Source organism: Myotis nattereri (genome assembly GCF_964212035.1).
Source record: "Myotis nattereri genome assembly, chromosome: 14".
NCBI lineage: Eukaryota > Metazoa > Chordata > Mammalia > Chiroptera > Vespertilionidae > Myotis > Myotis nattereri.
In genome coordinates this window covers 39,148,497-39,176,433 of record NC_138089.1, presented here as the reverse complement: position 1 = coordinate 39,176,433, position 27,937 = coordinate 39,148,497, and the positions used below count along the sequence as shown (strand labels likewise).

Sequence of the window (27,937 nt, the reverse complement as noted above, 5' to 3'; positions counted from 1 at the left end):
CCCTGTGCCAGACCTGTGGCTAGAGACCAAGAAGCTACACTGATCTGGACAGGCTCCGCCCTCAGTGAGCTTCCACTCTGCGTGCAAGACAGACGTGTATACAATTGACCACAATGTAAGGCCAGATGGAAAAGGCAAACTTCTGTTGAAATGAGCATGTTGTCAGAGTAGAGGTCATAGAGTAACTAGAAATTCACAAAGGCTTCATGTCAAAGGTAGTATGTATTTGAACTAAGAATGAGAAGCATTTCGGTCAGCAGAGAATAGTGAGTAAACACCTGTAACATGAGGGAACAGCTTACCCAAAGTCTGGAGATACGTCCATAGTTAGCAGTGGAACCACTTAGTCATATTGCAACTCTACGTTCAACATTTAAGGAATTGTCAAACTGTTCTGCAAGGTGGTTGCACCATTTTACATTCCCACCAGCAATGCATGAGGACTCAGATTTCCCCATGTTTTTGCCAACACTTGTTATATCTGTCATTTTTATTGTAGCAATTCTAATGGTTATGAAATGGTATCTCATTATGGTTTTGATTTGGATTTCCCTGATGAGTAATTATGTTAAACATCTTTTTATGTGCTTATGGGCTATTTATACATGTTCGTTGGAGAAAGGCCTCTTTGGATCTTTGTGCATTTTTAATTGAGTTATTTGTCATTGTATTATTGAGTTATAAAATTTTTTTTTACATTTCTGAATATAAGACTCTTATCTGAAACATGATTTGCAAATATTTTCAATCCTATGTAGATCATCTTCACTTTCTTAACTGTGTCCTTTGAAGCACAAAATGTTTTTAATTTCTATGAAATCTAACTAATCAGTCTCCTCTTTAATTACTTGTACTTTTGGTGTCATATCTATGAAATCATTGCTAATCCAAGATTGCAAAGATTTACTCCTGTTTTCTTCTAATAGTTTGATAGCTTTAGCTCTTGCATTTAGGGCTGTGATCCACTTAGAGTTAATTTTGTGTGTGGTGTGAAGTAGGGGTCCAAAGTCATTCTTTTGCATGTGGATATCCAGTTGTGTTTGTTAAAGAGACTACCCCTTCCATTGAATTTTCTTGCCCATTTGTCAAAACTTAATTAACCATAAATATGAGGATTTATTTCTGGATTCTCAGTTTTATTCCATTGATCTAATGTCTGTCCTTAATGCTAGTACCACACTGTCGTGATTGCTATAGCTTTGTACTAAGTTTTGAAATCATAATTATGAATTCATGAGCTTGATTTACCTTTTTCAAGAGAATCTGAGTCACTTGCCTTTCCATATGAATTTTAAGATCACTCTGTCAATTTCTGCAAACTATTTTTTAATTTTTTTAGAATTTACATAAAAATAATTATACTTTGTATGCTGTTCTATACATTACCTTTTTACCCCTTTCATTTAATGTCATCTCTCTCATGGGTGTTTTAAATAGCGTCCACCAGGAAATAAGTGCTCTGTACTTCCATACAGACTAACGAGGGAAAGTAATGACCTCCAAAGATTCCTCTTAACACATTGCGGACGGATAACGAGAATTTTCGCTTCATATTACACAGTGTTTTACAAAGTATCATACTTTATAAAGAACATGTAATAAATAACTTCAAAATGCAATGGGTATTTAATTTTAAAGCGTGCCTTTAACATTTTTGTAAAACGTTTTTTGAACTCGTTCATTAGAAACTTATCTGGCCGCTGGGTAAAGCTAGCAATAAAACTACTGGTCCGCAATGTGTTAACCTAGATGTGATGATTTTTTATCACCTTCTCATTCTTCTTTCTGAATCACTACAAAGTATGCAGCCCCCTTTCTTCTCACTCCTTCAAAGTTCCAACCAGAGGGATCCTGGATTTCAACTGATTTGATTCTTTAAAAAAAAAAATGACTTCTTAGAAGAGAGTTATTTTCTTGAAGCATTTCTGACTGCAAACTAAGAAAGTTCAGCTACTTAGAAAAAGTGCTGAGTGGACAGCCCCACTTACTAGTATTGGAGCGTCCCTCTACAAACCCGGTTGCCATCAGCTGTCCCACAGCAGTGGAAACCTTCTCCAAGAAGTTAGAACAGAAAAAGCGGGCTCTCCAGAGGCAGACAACTTACGTCCCTGTGATTGAGCATTCCCCCATCATCCTCATCCTCAGTGCCCACCTAGCTACACTTCTCATTCATTCAGATAAGGCACTGGAGGCTACCGAGGCCAAAGCCTTAACAGGTACTTCTGTATCAGCATGTAAAGAAATCCACCATCTGAAGATCAGAGCCTGGCACAGTGGGAGCTCTTCCGGCATTTCCTCCTGGCTCCTGTCAGCCCTGACTGGTACCTGTCTGTGCTAGAGCAGTTGGTTTATATTGTGACTATCACCCCTGTGCACATTTATACAGCAAATGGGTTAATAAACTAGGACAGTGGTACCTATAAAAGTCTACTTTCCCAAGAGGAAAGTTGTTATCCAAAACCACCTTTCAGGTTTCTGATAAAAGGCCCCCAGAAGGTCTATGAATGGAATTTGAGGTGGGGGGAGAGCCCTAAAAACTTGGTTGGGTAACATTTACATTTTTATTTTCACTAAACCCTCACTAAAATTTAATATTTATATCAAAGATGGATGAAAGCAACAAACTGCAATATGATCAGCAGCACCTGAAACATTTCCACTAATAGCAATCACAGATATTTTATATCACGTTAGAGTTGATGAAGATATCTTGAAATACCATTTTTACATTCATCACTACTGCTAAATTATAGTAATGATTAGACCAGCCACTATATCTTATTTAATACATTAATAAAAAAGCACATATCACCATTAGAAATTTGTTCAATATTTTGATTGCTCTATTTCGGTATAATTTGTTTTCTTTATAACCCAATGTATTTTATTTTGTGCATTTAAACACATTATTCTGAAAAAGGAGGCCAAAGTCTTCACAGGAAGCAGAGTAGTCTGTGGCACAAAAAGATTAAGACCACCTAATGTAGATATTATATGAGCAGCATGCAATTCATGTGCCAGTTGTTAACACCAGATATTCAGGGGGCTATGCTTTTAAGTTACTGAGTAAAGCCCTGGCCAGGTGCCTCGGTTGGAGTATCATCCCACACACTGAAAGGTGATGGGTTCGATTCCCAGTCAGGGCACTTGGCCCAGTTGCAGGTACCAACCCTAGTCAGAGCATGTACAGGAGGCAACCAATTGAGTTTCTCTCTCACATTAATGTTTTTTTTTCTCTCTCTCTCTCTCTGACTCAAATCAGTTTTTAAGAGTTATTGATCAAAAAGAAAAATTTTTACAGCACTACCTAAGCTTTAAAGAAATAAAACACCTGATATCAGTGTTCTTTTTAACAATGATATATGAAATCTAGAATTAAAAAATCAAGGAAGGCAGCATCCATCTTCTCAGTGATCTCACTCGAGAAAATGTGTGTGTTATTTGTGTCTGTTTTCTCATTTCTCTCTCCACTTAGATACTTCAGAAGTTCAGTATTGACACTTCATTGTTATGCTAGAAAGCACCACACACAAAAAACAACACACAGTGTAAGTGTATGACCTTAGTAAGAGTGTATTTATATAATGAATGAATTTTTAATTCCAAGATGTTTTATTGGAATTACTCTGAAAATTGCATTAGAAGTGTGACTGTGCATGGTTTCCTTTTACCAGGCCTCAGTGTGCAGCAGCTTAGTATTTGTTGCCTTGGCAGTTATGAAAGCAGGTAATGAAAGGAAAGAAGACGGGGCTAAGTTCTTCAAACCAGGATTCTGGGTCCCATGGGGTCACATAGACTTATTCTTGGTGATTCAGATATCCTAAAACAATTTTTTCAGTTGCTTCTATTTTGGTGACATTTTGTTTAAACTTATTTTTAACATTTCCAACAATAAAAAATTACAACATAATTTGTATATCAAATTGGAGTATTTAGGAACAGTTTTTGTGATCACCTCTTTCCTTTTACCTTTATGTTATTGGGAGTTGGGAACCAGTCCTAGGAAAAGACAAATGGGTTTCCTAGATTTCTATAAAGTAAGGCTTCCCCTTCCCATCTGCTTACATTCCAGGAAGGAAAAGGGTGAAGAGTTCATTAATGCTGAAAAGAGCTAACCAACTATCTAAAAGGAGTGTTCTAGGACCAGTATTAGTAACAAAGAAAATGTATTGGCCTAAATTACTTCCCATATATTGAGGGGCTTGTTCATCTGGCATCCTCCTGCATGCTAAGTTCAATAATATAAATACATTAGGAAAAGAAAAAGAATTTTATTTCTCTGTTGGTGTCTATTTATTGTGTGAAGCTACAGTCGAGCATAACGCACAGGTGGTTTAAAATGCTTCTCTGCCATCTGAGATCTCGGCTTGCCAGGGTAGAGAGGGAGATGTCACTTCAGGGAATTGGGCTTATTCAGTATGTAAAATGAGGCTGGCGTGGCTTCAGAGGTTTTGTCTGGGTCTTTACCCATTTAACAATCTTTTGCTTTTTAAAAAACTTCTTGTAGGCCTTTAAAATGTGTTGTTGTTTTTTTATCTGTAGATGCAAAAATTGAAATACTTGAATTTTTCTGCCAATTGCTATATACTTCTTGTCAAAATGGGAATTATTACTATACTGAAGGTCATTTTAAACCTGGTAATGAAATAATATTCTAATTTACAACCTTGCTACAGAGATTTTTTTTGTGTGTGTGAAGATCTGTGTTCACTTGATGAATAATTTGTATCCACATTTTGGATTTTGGAATATTATAAAAAAATCAAGCTAGGTCTTAATTTTCCATATCTGATGTTTTCTGAGCTTTTTTAACACTAAATATTTGGCATTTAATTCATGGTATGGGTTATTTAAAAAAGTGGTTTAGATAAGGAAGGTATGGATCAATATACTGTTATACATAAATATGTATAGTAAATAAGTATTTTCTCAGTAACAGGAACAATATAAAAACAAAATCAACTCAGATCAATGAGGAAGGAAATAAAATACAAGTCTAGGTTTGACAGCAATATCCAGATAATACCAGTTATTTTGTGTATATTTTAAAATGGGAGCTTTGTGAGCATTTAAGATTATAATGTCTGCCTTTTGATCCACTGTGTCCCTGTATCTAATTTTAATGAAGAGGGCAGTGTGTGGCAATAAGAAACAGCGATGGTGAGACCTTTGAGGACCCTCTAGCAATCAGAGAATATCAGATCACAAATTTCCCCAGCTTTAATTACAGGCAAAAGAAAAGACAAAATTAGCATTTTAATATAGAAATATCTTAGGCTTTAGGAGAATTATGATAAATCTAATGTTGCCTAGTGAACCAAACAGGGGATATTACAACAAACTGTCTCCTTAGGAATATTTGTTTAAATAAAAGCAACAATACTTCATCCTTATCTTTTCTGGATAATTATCGCTATTTCAGGCTGTTCTTTGTTCCAGGTTTAAAATACCTTTAGTTTTTTGGTGTGTTTTTTTAAAAGTAATTGGCAGTGTTTGTTTTCTATAAAACTATAAGATGGGAAAATTTCCGTTAGCTTGGCACTAACAAGGTAATTATTTTCGGGAGAGTTTTGCTCTCCCGCTCAGCGCGCTAGTGCCGCGGCATCACTGCACTTGGATGCATTCAGGTTATCTCGTTCCCGTTACAGCGTATTAAACTAACTCCTCTTCCATGGCGGAGGCTTGCCCACCTGTCTCCCCTAAAACACCTGCAACATATGTTTGCATAACCCTGTAATGCTTTGCCTTTGGGGTCCTGAGAAATTCCCCCAGAGCTTTTTGCTTATAAACAGCTGAGCAATTCGTTTTTCTAATGACGGTTGCTTTTCCCCCAGCATTGAGGCAATAACATATTCACTAAAATAAGAGTCTCATTTTTCATCAAAGAGAAACGTTCGACGTGTTTTTACAGTGCCGTTTCGCCTTCTGAGCCGTATGTTTTCCCCTTTCCTCTTCTGGCATGCTAAAAATTAAGGGTTGGTAGCAAAATATTAGGGGAAAGAAAACTGAGTAATTCTTCATTTGTCAAATATTTTCTTTCCTTTGTGCCAAACATACACAATATTGTAAATCTAAATCAATATTTTCTATTAAGTGCTACAGGAACTGTATCATTTTAATTTAATGTAAGAATCGTGACCAATAAACTATAAAAATGATAATAATTTGGACATATTGCAGAAAATCACTTTAATTATTGTAATCACATGAGCTGGCAAGCAAATGTGCAGTAATGGGATAGTATGGTTTTACAATTTCTTAAAAATTTATAAATGTATATACTCAGAAATAAGACAGCCTTCCTTCCATATGAGATCCAGTGTGCATGATATATTTTCCTATGTGTTTTTGCTTTTTAAATGTATTGTTTAGAAGAATCTATCCTAAATTTAAGAATGATTATCAGAGGTATGAAACATCACCTTCTCTTCCTAAATGTTATAGGTTTTAAGTTATTAAACTGTCAAATCTGCTCTCAAAATAAAGGTCTGTTTGTCAGTGCTCGGTGGTATCAGAAGGTAATCATAGCGTCCATCTCATTCATTTGCATCCAGTGCCCAGCACTGTGCTGTACACTGAGCGTTCATTGTCTCATTTCATCCTTACTGCTGTTTTGCATATGAGGAAACTGGAGATGGGAGAGTAACTGACTCCTCTCAGTGGCTCATCAGCTAGTAGTGGGTGGAGCAGGGATCTGAGCAGGAGGCTCACAGACTCCTGATCCCCTGCCTCCCCCACCAGGCATCCTGGGCCTTTAAAGCAGATGGGCGAGCTATGTTTACCTAGTCTCTTTGTTTTAACATATAACTTTAACTCTTCTTTAACTCCTTCTGGCACATTCATAAATCAGAGCAGGGATCACTGGAATTGCTTTTCTTTGGCTCTTTTCCGTTCTACCTGTGTGTATAAATAGCCAGCCGTTTGAAAGGGTCCATGCTGTTCAAAACAGAATGAGCACTTTAGATGAACTTCCTTCTGGAGTTCCATATGACGATTCAAAAGGAGGCAGTCATCTACAAGGGAGGGTCAGGAGTTAGGGGATCAATCTGGAAAGTATTGTTTGTAATGCCCTTTGTTGGATGTGCTTGATTTCACCAGGCTTAGAACAAGGAAAATTGCATGTACCATCTTTTAGTTAATTGTACTACTTGTAGTATCGTGTAGTTAGTGTGGGTTAGCATTTAAATATTTGTATTCTACTACAACAAACTGAATTTGAGCTTAAAATACTAAAATAGAACCAGTGTGTGTGTGTGTGTGTGTGTGTGTGTGTGTGTGGGTGGCGGGGGGGGGGGGGGGTTATGTGCTCATCTACAGACTTCCAGTGCAGAGTAGAGCAGAGAGGAGTTGTCCACCATCAAAAGTCACACCCGGCAAGGAACAGAGTGTGTGTTTTACCTGAAATGACAGTAAGGAGCAAGTTTACTATCATAGCATAGACTAGAAGTGAAGAACGTTAACTATACCATTGAGATTAGATAGCTGTCAATAAGTTTTATTCCTTACATTGAATGCTGTCATTTCAGTACTATTTGTAAATTGATTTTGTGATCTTGCCAAATTAACAAAAGTGTTTTAGAAATTCAGAAATACAGCATGGTCTTTCTTTTCTTTTGTTTTTCCATATAGTTCCCTCTAGGACACTTGTTTCTAGCACTCTCTGTAAGTCATTTTGTCCATAAAGCTTCAAGATGCTTCCCAAAAATGCAGCCTGTCCATGCCATGGGTGGAAATTTCAGCATTCTTCTTATCCTATGTAATAAAAGGCAATATGCAAATTGACCAAATTCCAGAACGACTGGTCACTAGGACGTGCACTGACCACCAGGGGGCAGATGCTCAACGTGGAAGCTGCCCCCTGATGGTCAGTGCCCTCCCACAGGGAGAGCACCACTCAGCCAGAAGCCCTGAGCCAGGCTCACAGATGGTGAACACAGCAGCAGTGGCGGGAGCAGGCCTAAGCCATCACTCGGACATTCCTGAGAGCTCCCAGACTGCGAGAGGGCGCAGGAAGGGCTGAGGGACCCCCCGAGTGCACAAATGTCATGCACCAGGCCTTTAGGATTACCATAAAATAAAACGCTGAATACACAGCTTCAAGGAGAGCTCCTCCACCAGCTTGTTAACAGAGAAGACTGGAATGGTACTTGGGAAGTTAACCAGCTGCAATCTTGTAGGTTCATTTCCAGTCCATCTGGGTTGATCTAGGAAAGGAGTGGTAAGCCAAGGTAGACTGGATTTGTGATTTCATATCTTCATGTATGTTACATAGACTTCCCAGATCATGGGGCATAATTGGCATTTCTCTGTGCACAGACCTACGATAGGATTACCATTTTGCCATCTTTCTATCAAAGAAAAATTCACTGAAACAAAAGGATTTTTTAAATGTACATTGGTTTGGAAAAGCTTATAATAGTTGAAATCATGACTGTGTGAAAATGGGTTTTAATTAAGTATGGATTGTTCCAATCCAGGCAAAGGCATAATATTAAAGTTGTTGACATCACATGTTCTGCACAATGAGAAGTTCCACAGTCTGCTCTTTCTTACATACAGAGTTGCACCAGGGGGGTAAGGGTGGCGGGGGTGGATGGGTGCGGGGGTTGTAGGCTGATCTGCAAACTTCCAGTGCAGAGTAGAACAGAGAATTCTAGTGGCTCCTATATTTTAGAGGAAATTCTAGGTCTTTAAAAAATAAGTCAGAACTGTTTTAGTTCTATAAAATTCTCTTTGGAAAATATCCTTCAAAATAAGAAAAACAAATTTCTCTTTACTTTTAAAATGTTTCAGTTGCATAAAGTTAGAATTCTGCTCATTTGATCTCATTCCCCTAAGGAAACCATTGTATTTTGGTACACAGTAGCTGTGTGAGAATATATTGTTCCAAGTTTTCTGACTTTCTAACACCTTATTTAGAAGAGATTAAGCTAATTTAATTAAAAGAGAAGAACTGTAGGTATGTTGAAGTACTGTCAGTACTGAATCTTAGTGTCAAAAGTATTTGTGCCCTTTTTATTCATATCTATATGCATATATTGATTTTGATAGCCACACATTGGTTTACACATGTCAGTCATTTAGTCTGTCCTGTCCATTGCAAGCCACAAGCCACATGTAAAATGAGCACTTGAAGTGTGACGAGTTCAAATTGAAATGTGCTGTAAATATAAAATATACACTGGATTTCAAAGACTTTGTGCAAAAGAAAGAATCTGAAATGGCTCAATAATTTTTATAACGATTACATGTTAAAATGACAATATTTTAGATATACTGAATTAAGTAAAATATATTGTTACATTTAAATTCACTCATTTCTTTTTTCTCTTTTTAATGTGGTTGCTAGGTAATTTTAAATATGAAGCTTGTGTTCCTGACCTGCATTGTCTTTCTATTGGGCAGTGCTCGCTTAGACCATCTATCTATCTACATTCTTAATGCCTTAGTAACAGCATCATCATCTCAGACAGAAAACTCTATTGAGTAACTTTTAACTGGAACCTCTGATTTTATTTTCTTACATTTGAAATGCTGTTTTTCAACATCCTCTTTTGATTTCTTTTTTTTTTAAGTCCCAATATAGTGGTACTTTAAACTGCCTCTTCCTTTGATACTAGTAAGTCTCCCAGGAATTTAAATAGGCCTCCGTGAAAGCAATACTTGAGCCTCACTCATGTGTTCAAGTTAGATCATTATTCCTAATAATGGCTTTAAGTGCTTAGATAGATCAGCACTTCGGTCTTGAATTGCTTGTCATTTCTTATAAAGATGTTTCAAGAAATTGTTCTGTGCAATCCCCTCTTTCATTGTTTTCTAGCAAAAAGTAACATAATCCTTTGTTAGTTTGTTGGAAGTCAGAGAAGAAAAGTCTTTTATATTAGTCAAAACAAAATGTATTTCCAGGTACTGAGAATAAAGAACAAAATTAGTCATGAGTGATGGTCCTACGGAAGTTAATTTTTGAAATAAGTCATGAATGCACTAACAATCTGCCAGTAGCTTCAGCCTCTATTTTATTTTCCCATTATATTGGGTCCAGGTTGTCATCAGCTACGGCAAGGAAACCTATGTGATTCCTTGAGAAAGAGAAGTTGCACTGTTAGACTTAATGGTATGGTAGCCATGGAAGCAAGCATCCGTTATCTTCATCAAGGCAATTCAGATTTGATTATTTTAGAACTGTGTGCTGAATACCAAACCAGTGGCGTAGGAGCTGGAGCTAAATCAAGGGATTGTCGTTTTTGTTAGATGATTAGGGCTGACTTGGAGGAGCTATGAAAGGGTTGAGCTGTGCAAATATTCTCTTTTCAGCAGAAAAAGAAAAGGTCCATCATGGCCATTAAGATGCAGCTTGTTAGCTTGATGAATTTCAAACTGTTTAACCTTAGCAATTACATACCTCCACCTACATGCAAGTATCAGTGCCTCAGGATTTTGTCTCCAAGGATTGATATCAAAACATATTGGTAATTTTTTATTAAGATAAAATGCAACCTTTCTATGCCTAGATAAATCTCTTAAAGGACAAGGCATCTTCTGGTTCAAAATCCTAAGTATTAACTTGAATTATATGCTCAGATGAACATTGGAACACATTTATTTATAAGGATTTTTAAATTTTAAATAAAAATATGTGATTTAACATTTTGGAGATGATGGTATTTAAGTAATGCTTTATTAACATGTTACATTTTTATAAACTAGGTGAATTTTTAAGAAAATTAAACTTTTTAAATTTTGTGTCTATGAGGAACTGGATACATTTAAATAATAGACACATTAAATTAATAGCAAAATATTTAGTCACACCCGATCTATGATTCAAGGACATTTCTATAGTGATTATAAATAATATTAAATACCAGAAAGGATATTGTGTTGCTTCTTTTATATAAATGTATGCTTGTTGGTCATTTTGCTTTTGTATCGTGATGGTACTCTGCTAATATTTCCACCACATGAGTACTTATTAAACTCGTTTATAAGCATAGATGACTTAGAAATTGCTAACTTTAAAAGAATTGCTGAATTCTTGAAATAGTTTATTCATTTTAGGAGAATGAAAGACTCGGTGTGCCATCTAGTGGGCAAATTTAGTATTCTGGGTATCAAAAAAAATCTTTCTCCAAAATGCAGCTTTCTTGACACTTTGTATCTCTTAGTCCATTAGCATAGATTGTGTTCCTGTTAAATCCCATATAATTTTTCAGTTTTGTTGTAATTTTAACTTATTGTGTTTTGGAAAGTCATAATGAATTAATCAAAATCATAAAAAAAATAAATCTAACAGGAAGAAATTTATGTGAACTATAAGACAAGAAAAATATATCAGCCTTGGCTGGTGTGGCTTAGTTGATTAGAGTGTTGTCCCATACACCAAAAGGTTGTGAGTTCACTCCCTGGTCAGGGAGCATGGGAGAAGCAGCTGATCAATGTTTCTCTCCTCTGTCTCTCACTCTTTTGCTCTCTTGCTCTCTATTCTCCCCCTTCCTCTCTAAAAAAATCAATTAAAAAAACTTTTAAAAGAAAAAATCTATTAAAACAATTTCAGTCTTTAGTCAGGACTAAGATCAGCTAAGGCAAAACTTCAACAATAAAAGCAAAACGCAAGCACACTAATTATTAAACTTCATTATTTTATGTATTTTTTCCTGAAAGAATATAAAAACAATTATTTTATCCTTTCATATGTTAATGTATAATTTAATCAGCTATATACATTTTAATTTATTCTTTTTTTTTTTCTATAGAGAAATCCAAGACCAGTGACTTATCAATTCCATCCAAATTTAGATTATTACAAAGCACGGGGAGCAGACCTTATGAATAAAAGCCGGTAAGTCCTCTTTCTTTGATTAAAGTTTTAAGTCACAAAGATATTCTCGGAGATCATCAGGAAATATTGCACATTTTCTGAAAATAATTTTCTAGTTTGGGGCATCTCAGTTGTTAATGCATATAATGAATCTTGTTAAATAAATGAGCCAAGTTTTTTAATCTGAGTTTCTTTAAAGACATAAGAAAGTAATATACATTGATGCCAGTGGTGAGATGAAAAACTAAATATAAGAGGGCTTATTTCAGTTTGAAGTTAGGCAACTTCATTTTTCTAACACTAATAAACCTAAATAAAGTGTGCCTACTTGTATAATCTTTTTCTAGATCCTTGCTGTTGATTGAAAAGAGGCAGTTCTATAATATATTTTTAAATTATTTCAGTAACAAAATTAAAATTGATTTTCCCAACTGTCTTTGGAACTACACAATAAGCTTATAAATGCATCTTGTGTGTGCATTCGTGATTACATACATAGAAATTTTAAGGGTCACTGTAGGAATTAAAAAACATTAAAATCCTACTTTTAAAAGAAATTAACAGTGGCATAAAGGGTTGATGAACAGTTTTGTTCTTTCATAATACTGTACTCAGATGTCTCAAGGGTTAACTTGTCAAACCAGAACCATCTCAAATTAGAATGTAATTTCAAAGTTTACTCTAGGAGACTGAAGTGTTAGTAATGATAAATGCTGCCAAGTTGTCCCCATTTTCTTCCTTGAGCACTTTGCCTGTGTGCTAGCATTTCTTCAGTAGGCCTCCAACAGCGTAAATATATACCATGTAGGATGCACACACAGCGTGTTCTCCTCTTACTTGGAGAGTTGAAAAGAAGACATAATTCCTGCCACATAGAAACTCATAGTCAAAGTGATGATAAGAAGTTTACAAGGAAGTGGCTAAATTTAACATTGTATTTTGAACCCTGTGTTAGTGTAATGTTACTTTTAAATTACCCATCCTTGATTTTGACGTACAATGCAATGTGATTATGAGACCAGTTTTATAGCCCATGCGGCTTCTCTGAAGCCCTTTTCTGAATGTTCATTTCATCTGACTCTTATTTCGCCAATAAAAGGTTATTCCCTAGAGTCGCTTTGTTCCTTTTATTTAACAAATTTTTAATGAGTTCCAGACTCTCATTATGCTAGGCATTGGAGATCGCAGTGAGCAAACCTGACAAAAACCCCTGTCCTCAAGTATCTTACAGTCTGGTCTCTTGTATTTCCTTTTGTTATGTTATGTCAAGTATTTAGTTTTGTTATGTTTAAAAGAACAATATAGCCCCGCTGGTGTGGCTCAGTGGTTGACATCAACCTATGAACCAGGAGGTCATAGTTCGATTCCTGGGCACATGCCCAGGTTATGGGCTCGGTCCCCAACTTTCCTACTAAAATCTAAGCCCCTATCCTTCTCACTTAATGGCATCTAGGGCAATGCCTAACATTGGGAAGGTACTTACAATATTTGTTGTATGTATACGTGTATTCTTGTTTTACATTTTTCAACATGTATTTTTTTTTTCAAAAAGGAAATGGACTGTGCCCTTTATTTTCTCCCCTTCATGTTTTATCTTTCTTTTATTAGCTTTTTGTCCCTGCATTTTTCTTCTGAAGAATGTTGATTTTGTTTTATGTATTTCCTTGTGAGCACATTGAGAATCTTATACAAAGCATATTATTTTGACAATTGGAAAGAAGGTCTTTCATCATCTCTGTTGTAATTTCAAAGCTTAAAATTGAAATTGAACCAAATAAAACATACTATGTGAAGAAGACATCACAGACCAGTGAGCAAGGAAAGAGTTCATGATAAATCTTTTAAGAAGGTATCAACTTGTAATCTTACCACATACTAAAATAAATTCCAAATGAGTCAACATGCACTCAAAATACAAGTGTCTATCTGGCCCCTGGTTACTGGAAGGCTTTTCAAGCTTAAAAGTAATAGAAGCCACAAAGGGAATAACTGGTGGATTTTACATGCAATTAGTTTTCAGTAAATATGTGAAAAATAAAATAAACTGAATCCAACGCAAATAGAAAAGTGGGAAAATATTTGTATTGGAAGTAACTGGCAAACTATAGTATCATCTATATCATAAAAGGCCTGTGGTTGTGACACCGTAATGGCGGAACGACCAAACAACCAGTCACCAGGAGGTGCAGGGAGCACTTCTCGCAGGCCGGGACTCGCGGCTCGCATGGCACCAATTAGTGTAAGTCAGATCATAACATTCCACTGCTCAAGCCCTCAGTGACTCACCAAAACATTTTCAGTGAGACAAGCCCTAATGATCCAGCCTCCTACCGTCTCTCCAAACCCATTTGCTACCACCACTCTTCCCTGTTGCTTATTGCCTCCAGCCACACAGGCCTACTTACTATTCCTCAAGCACACAAACATCTCCCCACTTTGGGAGCTTTGAGCTTGCTTTTCCCTGTGCTTGGATCCCTCTTCCCGCCCCCGCCCCCCCCCCCCCCCCAACCTCCATCCCCTTCAAGAATCCACATGGCACATGCACTGTTTAGTCTCTGTTCAAATGTCATCTCTCCATAAAACCTCCCTTTGACTACTCTATCTAAGATAATGGCTCCCGCCCTAACCGGTTTGGCTCAGTGGATAGAGCATCAGCCTGCGGACTCAAGGGTCCCAGGTTCGATTCCGGTCAAGGGCATGTACCTTGGTTGCGGCCACATACCCAGTAGGGAGTGTGCAGGAGGCAGCTGATTGATGTTTCTAACTTTCTATCCCTCTCCCTTCCTCTCTGTAAAAAAATCAATAAAATATATATTTAAAAAAAAAAAAGATAATGGCTCCCTTTCCTCTGTCCCTTTGCTTTCTTATTATTCTTGTTTTTATAGCACAAAGTGGTATTTTTAGCTTTTAAAAAAAATATTGGGTTTTTTGTTTGTTTTTATCATTTGTTTCTTGCACTAAAATGTAAACTCTAAGTGTTTGTCTTTTTAACTGTTATAGCACCTAAAATAGTTTCTAGAATATAGTAGGCACTCAATGAAAATAGAATTACAAACAACAAATAAACATGTAAAAGGCTGTCCAAACTCATAATTAGTCAAAGAAATGCAAATTCAAATACCAATAAAGTACCACTTCCATCTTTCAGATTAGCAAATTAAAAATAGTTAAGCCAGAGATGATTTAGTCCTAGAGACCTACTGTACAGAAATATTTAATACCACCATATTATATACCTAAAAATTCCCTGAGAGAGTGGATCTTATTTTAAGTGTTATCACACAAAAAATAAAATAAAATTTTAAAAATGAAATAAAGAGAGTGGGAAGAATCTCTGGATGTAACTGATATGTTTGTGGTATAGATTGTGGTGATGGTTTTGTAGATGTCAAGCTTACCTCAATAAAGTGGAGTGAGCGAGTGAATGAATGAATGAATCAGCAAGCTAACATTGATGAAGGTGCAGGGATACCCTTAGTCACCACTTGAGGGAGTGTAAATTGAGACCTACTTGATAATCTTGCCCAAGAAATCTTTCAATTCTATATGTAGCCCTTCCTCCCTAGAAGTTTATCGGGCCCTTCGGCCATAATTAACCTTGCAGCTACTTTCTTAGTTGTTTAGAGTCTCTTAAAAAGTTTTGGGGCGGGCTGTCATTGAGTAGCAAGATGAGGAGTGGGGATGGTCTAGAGGAGAAATATATACTCATGGGGTACCTCCCACAGTGATCTGTAAATAGAGGGTAGACAAGAGAGAGACAGGAAGACACCTGGGAAGTAGGGAGCTAATACCTGCTCCATCTATGGCGATGGACTTCTATTGCTGTTGTTTATCCAAATAAGGGAGGAGGATGCAAAGATGACATATGATTTCATGGATAAGAATATCACTAGAAATCAAGAAGCTTGATTTCTCTGCTTTACCACAGGCTGCTATAATTAAGTCTTTAAAAGCAAGTGCCTAGGTATTTTAGTGGTAGATTCTCCATTACATGTGTGGGTAATATTCTCTGTGCTCTGATTTTACTTACTTGCAAATTTCTTTTTAAAAATTGGAATTGGCATTTTCCTATTCATTCAGCTTTAGAGCTCAGAACCACAATTTAATACTCAAGTCTTGTTCCAATTTTGTCCTTAAATAACCAGAAAGTGCTGCTGTAAAAAAGTAAGTGCATTTAATTTGTGACCAGTCTTTCAGAAAGACTCATCTAATTTATTTGGGAATCTGTGACTACTAAAATGCCCAATTATATAGTTATAGAACAGAATTTCATATTTACTGCAATCTCAAATTAAGATTAGAATCACATACCTTTTTTATTCCAGAACATTCATGGATTTTCTGTTTTGAAAATGACAAAACACAATTTTTGAAAGTGTGTAATTCTTTCTGCTCAGCAGAGGTGATGAAGGAATGGCACCTGAGCTATTGGCAGTGCCTCAAGAGCATGTGTCACTTTATCCAGCAGTGCCTTTTACCAGGCTCCACAACAGTTGGCTTTTTGACTTGCTAAGGCAATTTCATTTCACCAAAATTAGATATTTCATTTGATTAAATTAGGCCTGATAGAGATGGAAGAACCCACGTTTAGATCCTGATCTCTCCATTCAGCTCAGTCATAGCATTCTCGGGTCTAACATTCCCAGCTTTCCTTTGCTCCATGTCAGAGCTTAGTTTAAACAACTTTTAATTCATGTCAATGATGAAAGCTTCCAGAATTATAATTCTGGCAAGTAAGCCCTGTGCAGAAGGCCCCTTGTTGGACCTCTGCATGGGAACTGAGAAGAAACGAGGCTCCAGGGAAGGAAGATTCTAACAAGGAGGGTTCCCTGGGCTCTGAAGATGTATGTCACATTCCTCAGCTGGGCTCCACGTGACCCAGGGCTGGTGGCATCCAGCCCCGAACTCCTACTGGCTACTAGTAATTCTCCATCTGCTCAGCTTAGGAGTTCTCCTCTCAGGACCTGGCCTAAGGAGAATGTCTGGAGAAAGTGCAGGATCCCAGAAACACAAGGACTCTTCCAACAATTGTAATCTCATACTAGAATATGAGCTTTATGAAAGCAGGAACCACACTCCTTCATTGGTTCTTCTCTGTTCCTGGCACACAGAACAAATTCACTTATCATGAAATGAATCGACACTTTTTAGCTTCACATGTAGAATAACTTATATTAATGTCAGAGTCAGGGCCTAGCACAATACCTGACATTGTTTACAGTATTCAGTAAATACTTAGTTGAACGACTGGATAAATATAGTTTTGAAAACCTAAAAAGCATTCTAAAATTATCCTGGACAATTTCCATTTTATATGGTCTGACCATTTTATATGGTCAACAAGATTTTTTAAATTAAGCTCTATTATATTTACTTACATAATGACTGCTTTTTTTTTTTTCAGGAGTATTGTATTGCTAAAATATGGTAAAGAAATAATATGCTAATAATATTCCCAAAGCCATGAAGCCAGGAAGTTCATGGTTATCAGTATTAGTAGTTACTGATAATAATATTAACTATTAATTATTAGTAGATAATTAGCTAATCAGAATTTCGAAGAACACTGCTTTTTATATAAATGTAATTTTGTAATATTTTCATCAAATAACTAAGAGTTTGTACTATAAACACATCTATGGCTGAAGTGCTATCTCTGTTTTATTAAAGAGAGCTGTTAATTCCCAACCAGTTTAGGGAAAATGGTAACACTATCTCCTATCCAGTCCAGAGTAAAGAGATCCTTCCCTTTTTTATAAACGTATGTATAATTTGTACATAGTACACAGATTCTAAGTGTTCAGTCTGATTAGTTTTGACAGTTGTGGATACCCATGGAACCACCATCCAAACTATATATCTGGAGTGAATATTTCTTTTAGCCAAGAGTTCTTTCGTGTTCCTTTACAGTAGATTCCAACCCTCCATCCTGAGGCAACCACTTTCTGATTTCTATTACCATATATTAGTTTTGCCTTTTCTTGAGCTTCACATAAATGAAGCCACACAATATGCATGCACCCTTTCATGTCTTAGCTTTTTTTTTGTTGCTCAGCATAATGTTTTTATAATTCATCCACAGTGTTGAATATCCATATTGTTGTTTATATCACTAGTTCCTTCCTTTAGATTGTAGAGTTGTTTATCTAGTCTCTTGCTGATAGATATTGGGTTATTTCCAGATTTGGGTTATTATAAAAAAGGCTGCTATGAACATTCTTGTACAGGTTAATTAACCTCTCCAACTAACTGTGAAGATATATAGGGTGTCCCCAAAAATGTATACACTGTTTGAATAATTATTAATTCCAGTGGGTTAAATCTGAAAAGAAAGAAACATCAATTGAGCTATCAGAAAAAAGTATATATACATTTTTTGGGATACCCTATATGATATTCTCAAAGTGAAGGAAGAGAGATGAAGAGGGCAAAACTACCCAACAGATAGGCATCTCTGAATTATATCCTCTTCCATTCTGATATGTTCCCCTCGGTCAGAGAATCCCTAACCCCCTAAACACTCAGCTATTATGAACCACAGTTACTGATGGGAGAGAGTTAAATCTCAGGTACATTGGATCAGAAAATAAATTAGTTGAAAACTACCAGTCTAGAAATAGAAACCTCAATATTTATTTCTATAGCTATGTCTTGGAGAGTTTATCCAATGATTTTATATACCATGATTAGTGCATAATTATCATTGTTATGTTAGTGTAATAAATTGTGTCCAGACCCAGTTAGGCAAGCCCCACAAACCAGCTTATATCCACCCACTCATCAGGGCCAGTCTTTTTATCCCTAACAAGCATGAGTGCTTTTGCTTCACATCACTTGGACAAAAATTTACTTGCCACATGAAAAATAATCCTAGTCTATTTCACTTGAAAGTCAAACTCCTAAGGAATAAGTAACAGCAAGCTAATTGTCATTAGTTAGTTTTAATAAAAACCTATAAAATCTAGAAGTCCTTGAGATACGGTGTGACTTCATTGTCTGAGGTAACAGAAACCTCACAATATGGCAAACAGATTAGAATTAGATATGTTTTTCATTGAGGCAAATTTGATACACTCAACTTTAAAGTTAAATAATTAAAGGCAGTTGGAAAATTCATTTTATAGAATTTGAAGCCTTCAACTTATGGAATTTGCAAGTAGAAATACATCGTGAATGTTAGCTCAGATGTTAGAATCATCTTGAAAAGTACTATGTTGCAACTCTGACAACTGTTTCAAATTTCCAAGTAAAAGACTGATGTCTATAAGCATGAAAGAAATAAATATGAACCAGCAACCATTCAGGGTAGGCCAATAATGATAGACTAGAAAAATACAGGAATGCAAAGAGAATGTTGTTTTTATCCAAAAGCCAAGGTCACGTATTTCTATTATATGTGTATATTTACTTTTCCAACTACCTTTGTACTTCAAAAAATAATTTTTAAATGAGTTACATGTTTTTATGGTGAAATACAGTATAGGTAGATTGAAGTGAGAAAATTATAGAAAGAAAAGGAGACTTATTATACAAAGGAAATGGGGGGAAATAGAAAAGAAAGGTCTCAGAAGAAAGATAAACACAGAAGAGGAAGGAAGGGCAAAAGGAACAGAATAGAAACTGAGAGTGGAAATAGAAAGGCAGGGCAAACAGGCCCCTACATCTGAAGAAGGGTGAGTCAGCATTTCTCCGAGGCTAGAGGAGTGTATAGGCTGCAGATTTGGTCCTGTCTTCTCAACAGTGTAAAGGATGTGATGGTAAGAAGCCATTGGACACAGCAGGTTATACTTGCTCCCAGCTTTTGCAGCCATTCTTTTCCAGCATAATTTTCATATCTCCCCTCTATTTCACTTCATTTTATAAACACAAAATTCAATCCTGCCAGAAATTAACATCACCAAGAACTATCTTCCATAGTTGTACAGTTATCTCCTGCAACGTAGGCACTTTGGTCACATTTATATTTACCATTAAAGGATAATATGTGTTTATATATGTTGGTACTGTATTTACTTTTGAAGGATAATGTCATAGGGTACAGAATTCAGGCTGGTGGTTTTTTTTCCTCTCAACACTTAATTCACTCCATTCTCTTCTCGCTGGCAAGGTTTACTGAGAAGTTGGATGTGATTGTTATCTTTTACTCCTCTATTGGCAAGGTGTGTTTTTTCCTTCTAACTTCTTTGAGGACCTTTTTTCTTTATCTGTGACTTTCTATAAAAATGGCATGCCCTAGCCAGTTTGGCTCAGTGGATAGAGCATCAGCTTGTGGACTGAAGGGTCCCAGGTTCGATTCCAGTCAAGGGCACATACCTCAGTTGCAGGTTCCCCGGCCCTGGTTGGGGTGGGTGCAGGAGGCAACCAATCGATGTGTCTCTCTCCCATCGATGTTTCTCTCTGTCTCTCCCTCTCCCTTTCACTCTTTCTAAAAATCAATGGAAAAATATCCTTGGCTGAAGATTAAAAAAAAAAGATATGGCTAAGTATAGTGATTTTGGTGTGTATCCTGCCTGGTGTTTTCTGAGCTTCCTGGATCTGTGGTTTGGTGACTGGCATTCAACCTTTGGGATCATGAGAAAAAAAGAAGAAGAAGAAAATATATAAATCAGAATATAGAGAGAAATAATTAAAAATAGATTGAGAATTTACTCTGACAAAAATATAAACAAGTATCTAACAAAATTTTACTGTAAAAAGAGTGAAATAAACAAATATTAGATACTTAATATCAATCCTAAAAAATAAATCTATAGGTAGAAAGGAAATAAATTATGGCAGTGTAAAGATTTGGATATCAAGAGAATTTTTACAAAAGTGATAATGTGGTTTTTTTAAAGCTTTAGGAAGGTTTGGAAGTTGAAGACTCTGACTATTAAGAAGGTGTTGGAGCCCTAGCTGGTTTGCTAAGTGGTTACAGCATTGGCCCACAGACTGAAGGGTCCAGGTTCAATTCCAGTCAAGGGCACATACATCAGGCTCGATCCGGAGAGTGTGTATAGGAGGCAACCAATTGATGTTTCTCTCACATAGATACTTCTCTCTGTGTGTCTCTTTCCCTCCCTTCCACCCTCTAAAAATCAGTGGCGGTGGGGAGAGAGGGGGAAATACCCTCGCATGAGGATTAGCAAAAAAAAAAAAAAAAGTAAGAAAGAAAAGAAAGCTTTTCACTAGAATGTGGGTCAGAAGTCCAGACTGTAGGAGATTGAGTCGTTAAAGGGTATTGAGAGGCTGCAGGAGGGATTTTTTTGTTGTTGTTTTTTTAAAAAATATATTTTATTGATTTTTTACAGAGAGGAAGAGAGAAGGATAGAGAGCTAGAAGCATCGTTAAGAGAGAAACATCGATCAGCTGCCTCCTGCACACTCCCTACTGGGTATGTGCCTGCAACCAAGGTACATGCCCTTGACTGGAATCGAACCTGGGACCCTTGAGTCCACAGGCTGAGGCTCTATCCACCAAGCCAAACCAGTCAGGGCTGCAAGAGGTTTTTTTTTAGAGTTTCTGAAACTGAACTAAAGGGGCCTCTTAACCCAATAGTGAAGCCAGGTTGGGTTCTGATACAGGTGTTTTGGGGGATTCATGGATTTTCAGAGAAAAAAAATACCCTTTTGCTACTGATTGAAGCTACTAAATGGAGTTATGCCAAAAGTTGTTGGCATAATTTCAAAACAACCTCTCCTAGATTGTACTATCTATAATAATAAAAGCATAATATGCTAATTAGACTAGACAGCCTTCCGGACGAAGCCAGGGCTGCGAGGGAAGCCCGAGTCCCGGGTGCCTACAGGCAGCCGGAGGGAAGCCCAGGTCCCGGGTACCTGTTGGTGGCCAGAGGGAAGCCATGGTCCCAGGTGCCTTCCAGCAGCCAGAGGGAAGCCCAGGTCCCAGGTGCCAGAGGGAAGCCGGTGCTGGCAGCTGAGGGAAAAAAGGTCTACTCTTGCACAAATTCCATGCATCAGGCCTTTAGTCCTATATAATAGAAGGCTAATATGCAAATTGACCAAACAGCAGAACAACCGGTTGCCCTGACATGCACTGACTACCAGGGGGCAGATGCTCAATGCAGGAGCTGCCCCCTGGTGGTCAGTGCGCTCCTATAGGGGGAGCGCTGCTCAACCAGAAGCCCTGAGCTGAGCTCATGGCTGGTGAGCACAGTGGTGGTGGCAGGAGCCTCTCCTGCCTCCGCTGCAGTGCAAAGGATGTCCCACTGATGGACATCCCCCAAGGGCTCCCAGACTGCGAGAGGGCACAAGCCGGGCTGAGATACCTCCCCCTTCCCCCGCCCCGAGTACATGAATTTCACACACCGGGCCTCTAGTTTATTTAATAATAGTATATAGTAGAAAATAGTAATGGAAGACTGATTACACAGAATTTGTTACTCATTAGATTTAATATCTGATATCTTAATTATAAAGACCTCTTAGTATTTATTTCAACACCTTTACACATTACACTCCGTCTTTAATCCAACCCTATTCTCACTGTCCATCAGGTCTCTAATAACTGTGTTAATCATCATTAATTTAGCACATATGACTTAATATACATCACAGGCAATAAAAATTGTTGCAAATTGTTAAGCATTTCTCGTGAAGAATGCAGCTGCTAACACTTAAGATCTGTGTTAGCTAACTTTGGCATATCTGAAAAACAAACTATGGACAGACAGCATGCTTTTCCTAGAAGTGCATGGTTTATAATTGTTTATACCTGAGAATAAGTAGTCCCCATCAGTAGTTGTTTTGAAAAGAAAATGTTCTTCTAAGGTAGTGGATGAGGGGGGAATTAATTGGTTAAAAACAAAGAATGTTCAAAAAAGGGAAACAGTGTTCATTCCCTTTTAAGAACTATTCAGATGAAAAATTCCTCTGCATGAGCTTGATCTATATGTTTTTCGTGGTTATTAGTAGTAATGAAGTTGCATTAACCATATTCTCTTGATAATGCTCCAGCAGTTGCTTAGTACTTTTATCAGCATATAAATTTTACAACTGGCAATGTGGGAATTTGACTAGTACATTTTTGTTTATAAGGAAGGGTAACATTATAACTTCTTCATATCTATGAATTATGAATCTTGACTTGCAAAGAAGCAAAACTAAACTGCAACAGAGCTTCAATATCATGATAGCTCTTCTTTCCACCACTCACAAGCAATAGCAGTGCATGTAGGCTGCTGAGTGGAATACAGTGCCAGAGGTATGCCTTCTTAATCCAGATGTGTGAGTTATTTTCATTTTATTCACTCTTTTTCTCAATAAACATGTATTCAGGGCCTTCTCTATCTGTACATTGAAAAATGCTCTTCTTCGTAAAGGAACAGCTGAAAACGAAGTAGACGGTGCATAACCACCATATATCCTTATCTCTGTTAGAAAACATTATTTTCAATAATTTTTGGAAGGACTTTAAATAGCTCAGTTCTTTAAAGATTAAACATGATCCAAAAAGAACCCTTTGGAAAATGATTTTCCCCATTTCATGAAGTTATAAATGAATAAATGTTTTTTATCAAGCTGAAATCCAGGTTTTAAATTTGATTTGTCCTATCTCCAAAGGAATGTTTAAGTCTCCAGCACCTAGCCCTTAAGATTAGCTAGTACCACTGGAGAAGAGTTTATGGGAGGAAGAAGCATCATTCCCTTTCCTTTTTATGTGAGGACTATGGGTCCGTCTGGCTAGAGTTACATGTAGTAATGCCCAGGTACAGGTGTCGTGTGAGGCGTGGGAGAGTTACTAGGTAAGTGCTGCCAGGTAGATCTGAGAGAAGGAAATGATAGTAAAATTCATTAACTAAAATCAAATTATCGAATCCCTCAAACTTGATTTTCAGTTTCCCACTTTAGTGAAGAAAGAGCAAAATGGGAGAAAATAAGCTTCTATTAATTATTTGTGCAATAAAAGTACAAACTTTGGTGTTGACATGGAGTGGGACTACCTCCTACAACTACAATAATTTGTAATCATTACTTCAAGAAGACACTAGCTCTGAAATACCTCAAGACCATGAGTCATTTGGGAAGTAATCATCCATTCAACAATGTTTCCTTGGTGTCCTCTGTCTGCCAGACAGTGAAAGCACAGGTCCTGGCCAACCCTGGAAGCTAGAAAGGAAGTGTAGGGCGTGCTTATGGGATGAATTGCTGTTGAAAGTACAGTAAGATAAGAATGGACCTTTAGCTTGGCAGTACAGGAGTTATTGGTGACCTTGAGGCATGGATTCAAAGCAATGGCAAGGCCACAACCAGACATTAGTGAGTCAGGGACTGAAGAAGCAGCAGTAGCACATTAAGATACCCTCTTGAGGGGAAAAAACAAAAAACAAAAACCTTGTGTGTGGGTGGGAGAGGGATGGTAACTAGAAAGGAGAGAGGGTTCAAAGGAGAAGTTGATGTACACACACACACACACACACACACACACACGCACACGCACACACACGGTTGTATGCTAATGGAATCATACAGTAGAGAAGGCGAAATGATGATGCAGGGAGGGAGGTACAGGAGTAAAGATCGTGAAAGGACAGAGGAGGTGGGGTCCAGAGCCCGGACGGAGAGGCTGGCCATGGCTAGGAGCAGGACTCTTCCACCACAACAGATGAGAAGACCTAAGCTATAGGAGATGCAGCTGCCATTTAACAAATATTTACAAAATACCTATTTGTGCTGGACAATGGCAATACAGCAAAGAGACAAAAATCCTTGTGTTCATGAAACTTTCATTCTAGTGGGGATTGGAGGAAGGGGACAAATAATAACCAAATAAGTAAAATACTAATATATAGTATGTCAGGTGATGCAGATTGCTATCAAGAAAAGCACAGAAGTGGGAAGGGGATCATGGAAAGCTGGGTGGGTAGCAGGGTAGCGGGGCGGGTGTGTTGAGGGTGAATTGCAATTCTCATAAACTGGGCATCTATTGTAATTTCTATGAACTTGATGTAATTTCTGTGAATTTACTTCTTGACCCTCCAACACATTTATTTTTCAAAATCAGATTAAATGTGGCCTACCACCCACATGTGAGGGCTAGTGGGACACCTGCTACCAGCCTCATTTCAAGGTGCCCCTTCTATGGGTAGCCCAAGACTCGTCCAGCCCTGTGTCTCTCCTTTGTAGTCCTCATCATAGGTTTAATCACACACTTATTTATGCAATTATTTGATTAATATATTTCTTCCCTACTAGACTAGAAGCTCCAGGAGGGGAACTGTGTCTGTTTTGGACAGTTGTATCCCCAGAACCTAGCACAGCATTGGCACGTAATAGGCCCTATTGAATGAATGAATAAAAAGTATAAAGACTATTTTCTGTAAGCCACATCTTTAAGAGTCTTATGTTTTATTATCCTGTGCTCATTTTTAAGTTTTTACCTCTCACTTGGTGTGGCTGATCTAGTAAATGGCCATTTTCGAAGTAGGTAAGATATGTTTTTATACCGACAGAGTATGTGAAATAGTACGAAATATAGTTGTCCTCTGATTTAAATCTCCACTTTTTTTTTTTTTTTGCAGGACCAATGCCAGAGGTGCTCCCCTGAATATAAATAAGGTCTCCAATAGCCTGATTAATTTTGGAAGGAAGTTGATTTCTCCAGCAACAGCCCCAGGCAGTACCAGTGGCCCTGTTTCCGGAGGCAGTGGTGGCAGTACCTCCACTGCTGTGGGTCCCCCCAGAACCCTGGCAGAGATCCCCCGGCATCATTTGCAGCAGCAGCAGCAGCAGCAGCAGCAGCAGCAGCGGCTGATGAAATCGGAAAGCATGCCAGTGCAATTGAACAAAGGTAAGGAAAAGTACTAATAAATCTGAACAAAGCACTTGCAGTATAGCCTGCTTGTAAGAAAATAACTTCTATTAATTTTTAATAAATTCATTGTATTAGGTCCTTTTAAATTACACTATCAGATACTATATTGTTCTTAATTACAAACATCTTATGAGGTAATTTGTTAAGGTATTTTTTGACATTTATAGACTGGTATACTTGCATTTGTATCCTGTGGAGCCTCCTAGAGTATTACATGAACTGTCACAACACAGAACTTGAAGTCATTTGGCTGTGGTGTCACTCACTTGGATGATAATGCAGGAAGTTGCAGACACCATGGGCTTTGCTAGTCCCAGCACTCTCCTGGGCAGTTGGGTTGGAGGAAGCATGCCCTTAGGCTCCCACTCTGGCGTTTCACCGCTGAGTTAACAGACTAGAACCGTAAAGGGAAAAAAGCTAAACATATATCAAGCCTCCAAAGTAAGTGTCTGAGTCCATGCACCAAAAATTGAACAGTAGAATGTGAGAGCAGAGGAATTCTGGGAGGTGGCTTCCCATACAACTCTCACTCGATGAGTGAGGGCACTGCTAGTGGTGCTGCTGTTGGGGGTACTCTTGCTGCCGAGACTCAGGGGAGCTCATTTCGGTTTCTGGGCCTTCATCTCCCGCATGCATTTTATTCCTAAGAGAGCCCTTCAGGTTCTTGCTCAGAATCTTTACACTTTTACTTTCTACTTATTTTCAGAGACATATGTATTTGCTGCCCCTATTCAAAATCAGTTAGAAAGAACTGAGTTTATTTTTGAATGGGGGCACTCTGCTATCTGTACTGTAGAAAAAAGAAATAACATGATGGCAGAAAATATTTTTTTTAAAAAGTCAATTCTAAGACCTCACGGAGCATCAGGTCTGTAGCCATTTTGTTTCAAGGCAAATATACTGACACATGCCTCATTCACATCTTACAGGGATCCCTGTGGAATAGCCATGTTCCATAACTGGTGTTAACAGTAACAATAGTAATACTGAGTCAATGTGAAGACATTAAGCCATGTTCCATATACTCTGTTTGAGAATTCTGCATTCAAAATTATGAAAAATTTTAAGTTACTGGCATTTAAAATGATGAACTTAAGTTAAATAGGCTTTATTCCCCAATGTTATAAAGAAATGAGTATTATTCAATAATGAGCGTGTGTTTTTCCATTATATCATGTTATCATTGCCTATATGAAGTATTAAACTTTATATATTCTTATTTAAATTTCTATAAGAGCATTGTTTACCTATATAAGACTATGTCCTTTAAAATTGCATTCTTCTCTTTTTAATGTAGAGCTATCATATATGATTTAAAGAAAAAGAGACTTCAAATCATTAACATGTTGTAAACGTATTTTAATGCCAGGAGACATGCCCACTTACAGAATGGAAATGAATGTTATTTTATATATTTCTTAATTGTACTTTTTTATTGTTCTAAACAAATATGATTTCAATATTGCTTTGATAACAAGCTGTAGTCAGTAGTAATTCTAACTGATGGCAGGCAAATGAGTCAGAGAATCTCTTAATGCTGTAGCTTAAATTTTCTGAGGAACCAAGCCAAATGACTATAGAAATATAAAGTTGTGTCTCTTAGGAAATGTCAAGTATTAATATCACAGTAAGTGAGAAAGGAAGTGCATGAGGATGGAACAATTGATGAAAACTAAGTCCCCAGTTAGAAGAAGACAACAGAGCACTTAAGCAAAGTGTTTGGAACATGCGTATCACTACTGAGGCACTTCGTAACTGATCCCCGTGCTGGAAGGAAGAAAGTGGCCTTGTTTGGCAACTCTTCCGTCTTTTTATTTCTTCTCTTGTGAAACTACAAAAAGCTAGTCTACCTTCATATTAGAGATACATATTCCTGCTAATGCCCCTCCCTGCATAAAGACTTCAGTAAAACAGGAAAGGGCAAAGAGAACAATTTATACATAGAACCTAGTGTGGGTGATGCTCTTCATTCACTCACCAATGAACTGTAAGCAGAACCCTGGAGCTCTCTGACCCTCTGTTTCCAACCCTGAAGTCAGAGGTTTGGACTAATCCCTGGGGCCTTCCAGCTCCAAAAATCTATGGTTCCTTTGGTGAAAGATTACTTGTTAACACGATGGTGGAAACACTTCTCCAACATAGGTTCTTTAAGCTGGCATTTTCTGCAGGTGTCCTGCTGAGCTGCGGCACCGAGCAGTCCACAGGTGGGTCACAGGTTTGGGTGGTAGAGTGAGCACAGTATGTAGCCTGTCAGGAGGCTTGCGTTGAATATGACTTCTAACGCTCTCAGAACGGCGCCATCTACGC

At 37.5% G+C, this 27,937-nt stretch overlaps 1 protein-coding gene across 1 annotated transcript in view; it reads left to right on the top strand.

Annotated features, from left to right (window-relative positions):
- TBC1D5 (TBC1 domain family member 5) overlaps positions 1 to 27,937 on the top strand; it is a 445,542-nt gene that overhangs the window by 362,394 nt on the left and 55,211 nt on the right. Inside the window, exons 17-18 of the mRNA XM_081105933.1 lie at positions 11,754 to 11,839; positions 25,338 to 25,606. Coding sequence (XP_080962059.1) covers positions 11,754 to 11,839; positions 25,338 to 25,606 — 355 coding nt within the window. The remainder of the gene's footprint in view (positions 1 to 11,753; positions 11,840 to 25,337; positions 25,607 to 27,937) is intronic.